Raw genomic sequence first — 8,972 nt, 5'->3', positions numbered from 1 at the left:
TCTTTCTCTGCTATGATCCAAGATGTCAGCAGCATAAATAAGTCTTTTTTCTAAATACAAATTAGTACACACATAACCCAGCTAAGGCCTATGTGAAAAGTAATCCATTTGCAAGTAAAGAAGTCCAATTACTTATGCTTTTCCATAATCTATCTTTAAGGAGATTAAATACAGAAAATGTCTTAAGTAAGGTTTGGGTTATTTATGTTGTTAAATTACTGCATCTAAAGGAAAAATCACCCTAAATCATTAAATCCTTTTCATAGCAAAATAAAACAATGATAGTAGGTTAATTTACTCAATAGGCAAAAAGTGTGACGATACAGAACATTTTCACAAACTGCCCAGACATGCTGTGCTGACATCTGGAGTCTGTATTCAGCTATTCATTTAACTGAATATGTTGCTATCCATTGAATATGACAAAGAATGGTGGAAAAGTCACTCTAGTGATAACAAAAGGACTTTGTTAGTTATGATCCTAGTTTATTGTGTGTATATATGTATTTTTAATTGGCATTTCTAATAATTCTATCAAATATAGTCACCATGTCTTTATCTTTTGAGAGAACACAGGTTGACACTAATGTCCACCTTTCTGAATCCAGCCACTAGGCATCTTCTCCATCCTGGAGGAGGAGTGCATGTTCCCCAAGGCCACAGACACTTCCTTCAAGAACAAGCTGTATGACCAACACCTGGGCAAGTCTGCCAACTTCCAGAAGCCCAAAGTGGTCAAGGGTAGGGCAGAGGCGCACTTCTCACTGATCCACTATGCTGGCACTGTGGACTACAACATTGCTGGCTGGTTGGACAAGAACAAGGACCCCCTGAATGACACTGTGGTTGGGCTGTACCAGAAGTCCGCAATGAAGACTCTGGCCAGTCTCTTTTCCACATATGCTAGTGCTGAAGCAGGTACTTTCTGTACCTTTAATCTATATTAATCCTATCCCCCACAGAATGTTCATGCAACACTGCAGCCTCTAGGAGTCTACTTTAATTGATGGGTTTTTCTTTCTACCTCAGACAGCGGTGCAAAGAAAGGTGCTAAGAAGAAGGGCTCTTCTTTCCAGACTGTGTCAGCCCTTTTCAGGGTAAAGTACAAAATTCACCCCAAATTCTATTAAGTTTTTTCTATAAATTATCATAATTACAGGGTTTAGAATAAATTAGAATGGAATGGAATGTTCAAATATTCTCTTATCACAGTAGAACCAAAGCAAAACTTCTCTTACACAGTCAGATGCTTTCCCCATCATTCCTCATTATGATCATCTGATGTACTTAGGAATGCCAAAAAATCTTTAGAAGCTTTCTTATTATATAATCAGGCTGATTTTTAAAGAATCATAGCTGAACTTCAAGGCTGTCCCTATGGAAAGCCAAATCTTTATTCCACTAATGTTGCCCTTTGAGATGCTCCCGAGCTCCTCTTTGAGAATGAACCAGAGATATATTCTTTAGGACATCTCTCCACTCAAAATACAACTTCATCCTTTGAGGTGGATTTAATTTTTTTGTTATGGCTGAAAATCATCTAAAGCCAAGCCTAGTGATATATGGATTAAACCAGAAAATATCCCTTGAGATTAAAATAACAATAATTTTACTACAAATACTGTGATTTTGTTAGGTGGCTTAAAAACTGTCCCCTCCAAAGAGAAGTGTGTGAAGTGTCTGGATTAATGGCTGCTTTGTCAGAATCTGTACGGCTAAGTCTCATTCTTTTTAAAACTAAAATGAGGATGTAAGCGGTGACTGAAGCAGGAACACCAGCCTGTCCTTTTTCTTTCTCACTATCAATTTGCATTATCTCATCCAGTATGCTCTTGCTTCGTCACCTTATCCTTGTACATGTTCTCGAGAGCAGAGGCTCACAGTAATTGTTTTATTTCGGAATAGATAACTGAGATATGAAAGAAAAAAAGCCACTCTGCCTTCTCAGAGTATACCTAAGAATATTTACATGTGAGTTTCCTATATTTGAGTAAAACATCATCATCGGTCATAAGCAATTACTCAACTTCTGGAATAAGTCCCTCCAGATGGTTCAGACCATGGATCATTCCCACACACATGAGATCCACCTACACAAGGTTATATAGTCTCATGATTTTAGACTCTTCAAAAAAAAAAAAAAAAGACAAAACAATACCAAACCAGAAGTCCCAGGTCCCAGGGAATAACAGACTTGAGGAAGGAACGGCTAACTTAGGTCACCACTGCACACTACTACTGAGAAAATTACCCCCTCTGAGACAGATGGAAGCGGCCTGAGAGGTCATCTCAACTCTATTCAGATTAAGACCAAGAAAGACGAAAGGGATTTTAGAGTCGAGCAGCTCATTAGTGGCAGAATGAGACCATAGTCTTTTGTCTTCTGATTCCCAGTTGAGAACAATTCCTATGTATCAAGGCTACTGGATTTGCAGTTTGTAATTAAGGCAATGAATACCCTTATAGAACCGCATTTCTTCCCAGCACTTTGGCCTGGTGGTTATTTAGCAGACTAGAGCTCTTGGGACCTTTAAAATATAGAGCAACTGAAGCCTCATAGGCTTATATATAACAGTTAAGAGAATGCCTAGGTTCAATACAAATAATTACCAAAAAAAGCAGTCTGAAATTAAATTTCCTCATCAAGAACTTCCTTCTGTCTGTTTTCTAGGAAAATTTAAATAAACTGATGACCAACCTGAGGAGCACACATCCCCACTTTGTACGGTGTATCATCCCCAATGAAACCAAAACTCCCGGTAAGATAGAAGCGCATGGAATAATCAAACAGACACAAGTTTGAAAACGTACTCCCCAAAGCTAAGTACGCATCCGTGTGCAGGGGCCATGGAGCATGAACTCGTCCTGCACCAGCTGCGCTGTAACGGTGTGCTGGAAGGCATCCGCATCTGCAGGAAGGGATTCCCCAGCAGAATCCTTTACGGGGATTTTAAACAAAGGCCAGTCTCTCTTTGCTGTATTTCACTGCATGTTGCAACCATTTTGTCATCTTAATTGTTGTCCTCTGTTCACTGTGTCTCATGTTCGCTGCTCAGTAAATATTGTAAAACTAAGAAGTGAAATAATATAGTCTCGTGGGGGTAGGACAGGAGAACAGTTCACAGGGGTGGTATTTCTAACAAATAGGAAGGAGGCATGCATCAGGCGACAGGAAAATCACATTGTTTTACTATCAGAGCCTAAAAAGACATCTGGCTTTTCTACTTTTACTTTTTCTCTCAGATCTGTCAATGCTTCTCTTTGGTGTCATTTGGTTTCCACACATAATCACACCTCCCTAATCATTCTTTCCTTCATTTCACCGAACAGATACAAGGTTTTAAATGCAAGCGCTATTCCAGAAGGACAGTTCATCGACAGCAAGAAGGCTTCTGAGAAACTTCTTGCCTCTATTGATATTGATCACACCCAATACAAATTTGGACATACCAAAGTATGGCTGTTATCTACTCATACCTGACCCATTCCCTTCACCATCTCGGCATCTTCTATACTATGGGGATGACTTGGGCTTCCCTTTTTCTCCAGGTTTTCTTCAAAGCTGGCCTTCTGGGTCTTCTGGAAGAAATGAGAGATGAAAAGTTGGCCCAGATTATTACAAGAACTCAAGCTGTCTGCAGGGGATTCCTTATGAGAGTGGAATATCAGAAGATGTTGCAAAGGAGGTAACATAAGATTATCAGAACTGTAAGGTCCCTTGGGGACTATTACTCAGCCTTCTTCCTTTGTTCACTTTCATTTTGTGGCTGATACCTGCTCCTCGTGTGGTTCAGAACTCACTCAGCCTTTGCTTAACCCCTAACACTCGGGACTCTCTCCAGTTTCGCCCTCTCCATCGACCTCACATAGGGTTGCCAGAATACTCTGCAAGAAGCACTATTTCATCAGGCCATATCTCAGTCTGTGGCTCCCCTTCTTCTGCATCAAATCCAAGTTGCCTGGTGTGGCCGTCAAGGCTCTCTCTATTCGCCACCTCATCTGTCATCCCCAGCCACACCGCCTTTTCTGGCCAGGCTAGACAATTTGCTCATCTCCTATTTTCATGTTTGCCCCAGCCCTTTCCACTCATCCTGATTTACCTACTTACCAATTCAGAACTTGCACTTCTCCTTTCTCTAATAGACCTTGTCCAGCTCTATCTACCCAGTACTACTGTACTGTACCTACCCTCCCGCACACACATACATTTTCCATTCATTTTGCTCATCTGTGTTTATTTGGATTTGCACTGTAAGTGTCCCCAAGCCTTTCCTGTGTGTCCACATTATGGCTTCTGCCATGGTGTTTGCCTTCTCACGGTCATGGTTCTTGTAATTTGGACCTATACAGAAATAGAATTTACATTTTAATCATGAAGAGGCCTACCGATTGCTACAAGCTAGTGAAACCTTGTTTGTCTATTGCTACAGTCTGCTGAAGGGGTGTCTTTTATTATGATTTAAAATTTTATTTATATAAAATTTGAGAGCTCAATGCATGCTAAATCCCCTGCAGATATTAACAATCTAATTAAGCAACTAATAAGAGGCATTTAAATGGAGAACCAGGGGGAACGGAGGAGGGAGAGAGAGTTGGGGAGAGAGAGGGATGCAAAACTTGAGAGACTATAGAATGCTGAGAATGAACTGAGGGTTGAGGGGGAAGGGGGAGGGGGGAAAAGAGGTGTTGGTGATGGTGGAGGGCACTTGTGGGGAAGAGCACTGGGTGTTGTATGGAAAACAATTTGACAATAAAATATTATGGAGCAAAAGAAATAAAAATAAAAATAAAAATAAAATAAAATAAAATAAAAGATAAAAAAAAAGAATTTGAGGAAAACCAGTACATTATCTGAAGAAGCTAACAAAAGTTAATGAGTTGGTAATTCAGCAGTAATCAAAATAAGAGGAAAGGCCTCAAGAAAGACAGGCTATGTCAGAAGCTCACCGGTGGGGCAGCACAGAAAACACCCCATGCCGTCTCACAGCTCACATCTGTGTGCCAGTGGCCAAGTGGCACACTCACCTTACAACTGCCACGCCCGCTCCCAATCACGAAGACTGTATGGCCAAATGATTGTGAATTGGTATGTGTTGCTCATACCAATTGCTCCTGCTCTAAGGTCAGCGCCTCTGCTAGCATGGTCAGGTCTTAAGAACACAGAATTAGGGCTGTCTGGGGGACTCAGTTGGTTAAGAATCTGACTTCCTTCAGGTCATGATCATGTGGTCTGTGGGTTTGAGCCCTGTGTCAGGCTCTGTGCTGACAGTTCAGAGTCTGGAGCCTTGTTTCAGATTCTATTTCTCCCTCTCTCTTTGCCCCTCCTCGGCTCGCACTCTGTCTCTCTCTCAAAAATAAACATTAAAAAAAATTTTTTACATAAGAACACAGAATTATCCAATATGAGCAGTATACATTAGCAAAGCGGTTAGATGGTGAACCAGAAGGAGGGTGTGTGTATAGAAAGCCTGCATATAATGCATATAAAACCTGATGTATCATTTCTAAGTAAGGGGTCATTACAAGGGGAATTTGTGTGGAAAATAGAAAATAATAACAGTGACACTGCCTCTGATGGATCAACCTACACTGATATTTTCATGGCATTTCAGAGAAGCCATCTTCTGCATCCAGTACAATGTCCGCGCCTTCATGAACGTCAAGCACTGGCCCTGGATGAAACTCTTCTTCAAGATCAAGCCGCTCCTCAAGAGCGCGGAGACCGAGAGAGAGATGGCCACCATGAAGGAGGAGTTTCAGAAAACCAAAGACGAACTCGCCAAGTCAGAGGCGAAAAGGAAGGAACTGGAGGAAAAAATGGTCACTCTCTTGAAAGAGAAAAATGATCTGCAGCTCCAAGTTCAATCCGTGAGTACTCTGTATTTGGGATACACCATATTATGGAAGCATTTCTGGAAGGCACATATACTTTGGATTTACAGAAAGCCTCACCTACCTTTTTTTAATGTTTGTTTATTTTTGAGAGAGAGAAAAAGAATGTCAGCAGGGGAGGGGCAGAGAAAGGGAGACACAGAATTCAAACCAGGCTCCAGACTCTGAGATGTCAGCACAGAGCCCAGCACAAGCCTTGAACTCATGAACCGTGAGATCATGACTTGACCTGAAGTCGATGCTTAACCGACTGAGCCACTCAGGCGCCCCACAGATAGCCTCATCTTGAAACAGAAAATCTCAAGTTAATAGTATTTCGCTTACCATTCCTGTGAGGAAGATATGGCATAGTGACTTCCAAATTCCAAATGGGAAAAGGAAGACTGAAGCACGTATTCAATGATATCACAATTTTAACAGCCATGAGGGAAGCAGTTTAAAGGCAAAATCTCAGTCAAATATTTGACCCACTTGCCTTGCATGCTTTGTCCCAGCCTTACAAGGATTATCCTATTTTCCAAACACAGTATATCAGATTGTATTGAAATGAAAAAAAAAAAGTCAGTATTCTTCATTCTCTCCATCCCTACTGAGGTTGGCTAAATAAACGTGATTGCAGCTACTTGAACTGAGTAACTGTAGTGTTAGGTAGAGCCAAGTACCATCTGCGATTCTTCCTTTGATAGAGGTCCCGAGTTCTTTAGGCTTCTGTTTATTAGCTCAAGGAGGAGCTGAAACCAGAGTGGGGGACAGTTCTGGGCTCTGCCCAAACATAACTTCCCATTTCCTTGGACCTAAAACCCACCAATGTCATGAAGAAACCTGCGAAAACAAGTTTTCCTAAAATTTTAAAGCTATTTTCAGCGTTTCGTTCTGATAACTTCCCTTACATGAAGGTTACCTTTTCCCAAAAGCACATGATCAAAAGCCTCTTCGTCCTAGCCTCTCCTCACAGTTATTTTTATCAGTGAATAAATATTTATTGAGTGCATCACTATTTAAAAATAACAGCAAAAGAACCCTGGCAAGTCCCCATTATTATCCACTTAAGCATTTAAACTAAAAAACATATGAACAAAATTAGCACTGAGTGAGAAGTTAAAGAAATTACCCCGAGCTAGGCTAATCTACTAAGGCTGAACTGATTTTTACTTGAGACCCTTAGTCACTCATAAAAAAGTGCGGAGCTATATAATGCCTCAAAATTGCATGTTCCTGTATATTCTAAAACTCATTTTGAGACTAATAGGTGATCCTTACAATGAAAACGAAAGTTGTGGACAATTATAGCACTGTTAGGGACTGTCAGGAAGGCTGGGAGTGTGTGACAAACGGTGCATGGAAGGGTATTTATGGAAAGGCATAAAACTGTTTAAGTTCTTTTCCTTTTACTCTATAAATCCAGTCCAGCCACTAGTTGTTTGAGGTGAGCAGGGAACGCTCAAACCCAAATTTAACCAATCTAAGTCAAAATCTTTGAACGTTGTGGCTAAAATGTTCCTAGTGATTCCCACTCCCTCAACTCCCTATGACATAAGTGTGAACAACAGAAATAAAGCAAGTTGCCTGAGTTCATCACATGGAGGCAACACGGAGACAAGAGCTGAGGCCTCCCTTGGCCTATCACTCTTCTAGACACTACTTTGTAGTCACCTGCTTCAATCCAATCATTTTTCAGATTAATTTGCTTCTGAATCTATAGCCTCACTTTTAATTAGCTGCATTTCTCTAAGCCATGTAATAATGTTCAGTTCAGTTTAATTTACATTCAAACGGAGTCACCAGAATTCAGCAAACACTACCACTTTGTGCGAAGAACAAGTTCAAAAAAAGTAACGAGTTTTCTAAATGAGAACTTAATGAATCCCTCTACAGGAAGCTGATGCCCTGGCTGATGCAGAAGAAAGGTGTGAGCAACTGATTAAAAATAAAATCCAGCTGGAGGCCAAGATCAAGGAGGTGACGGAGAGAGCTGAGGATGAGGAGGAGATCAACGCCGAGCTGACGGCCAAGAAGAGGAAACTGGAGGACGAGTGTTCAGAGCTCAAGAAAGACATTGATGACCTTGAGCTGACCCTGGCCAAGGTTGAAAAGGAGAAGCATGCCACAGAGAACAAGGTATGAATCACATTCTGTCCTACAACATCGAGGTTCTGTCAGCCTAGTAAACTGCTTTAAAGCAGTTACTTCTTTTTTAATTTTTCAAGGTGAAAAACCTCACAGAAGAGATGGCAGGCCTGGACGAAACCATCGCTAAGCTGACCAAGGAGAAGAAGGCCCTCCAGGAGGCCCACCAGCAGACCCTGGATGACCTGCAGGCAGAAGAGGACAAGGTCAACACCCTGACCAAAGCTAAAACCAAGCTAGAGCAGCAAGTGGATGATGTAAGTGTGGTTCTGATATCCATGTAAAGGATGTTTTTAAATACACTTTTGATGTTTAACATACTTTCCTTTCTCATTAGCTTGAAGGGTCTCTAGAGCAAGAAAAGAAACTTCGAATGGATCTAGAAAGAGCAAAGAGGAAACTGGAGGGAGACCTAAAATTGGCCCAAGAATCCACAATGGATGTAGAAAATGACAAACAGCAACTTGATGAGAAACTCAAAAAGTAGGTACTCCAGAAAAAAATCCCGTGTGGCATCACCTTTCAATTCATAGGAGTACTAATGTCTTGTTCTTTTGTCTGAAGGAAAGAATTTGAAATCAGCAATTTGCTAAGTAAAATTGAAGATGAGCAGGCAGTAGAAATTCAACTACAAAAGAAGATCAAAGAACTGCAGGTGAATCATCTAACTTCATTTGTTTCTGTACCCCGAAAACCCTGAGACTGAGATGTGTGTGTGCTAATGTGCATGTGTCCCTCCCAGGCCCGCATCGAAGAGCTGGAGGAGGAAATCGAGGCAGAGAGGGCCTCCCGGGCCAAAGCAGAGAAGCAGCGCTCAGACCTCTCCCGGGAACTGGAGGAGATCAGCGAGCGGCTGGAAGAAGCTGGCGGGGCCACTTCCGCCCAGATCGAGATGAACAAGAAGCGGGAGGCCGAGTTCCAGAAGATGCGCAGGGACCTGGAGGAGGCCACCC

The 8,972-nt window shown here is 41.6% G+C and overlaps 1 protein-coding gene across 1 annotated transcript in view; it reads left to right on the top strand.

Annotated features, from left to right (window-relative positions):
- The window catches only part of LOC115282683 (myosin-8), a 27,917-nt gene that overhangs the window by 9,018 nt on the left and 9,927 nt on the right, over positions 1-8,972 (top strand). The window contains exons 14-25 of the mRNA XM_029928819.1: positions 609-918; positions 1,030-1,097; positions 2,672-2,759; positions 2,843-2,960; positions 3,331-3,454; positions 3,550-3,686; positions 5,613-5,868; positions 7,768-8,010; positions 8,100-8,276; positions 8,357-8,502; positions 8,584-8,674; positions 8,762-8,929. Of these exons, the coding sequence (XP_029784679.1) occupies positions 609-918; positions 1,030-1,097; positions 2,672-2,759; positions 2,843-2,960; positions 3,331-3,454; positions 3,550-3,686; positions 5,613-5,868; positions 7,768-8,010; positions 8,100-8,276; positions 8,357-8,502; positions 8,584-8,674; positions 8,762-8,929 (1,926 nt within the window). The remainder of the gene's footprint in view (positions 1-608; positions 919-1,029; positions 1,098-2,671; positions 2,760-2,842; positions 2,961-3,330; positions 3,455-3,549; positions 3,687-5,612; positions 5,869-7,767; positions 8,011-8,099; positions 8,277-8,356; positions 8,503-8,583; positions 8,675-8,761; positions 8,930-8,972) is intronic.

Source organism: Suricata suricatta, chromosome 17 (genome assembly GCF_006229205.1).
Source record: "Suricata suricatta isolate VVHF042 chromosome 17, meerkat_22Aug2017_6uvM2_HiC, whole genome shotgun sequence".
Classification (NCBI taxonomy): domain Eukaryota; kingdom Metazoa; phylum Chordata; class Mammalia; order Carnivora; family Herpestidae; genus Suricata; species Suricata suricatta.
Note: the sequence above shows the minus strand (reverse complement) of the source record. Positions and strands in the feature narration are given on the sequence as shown.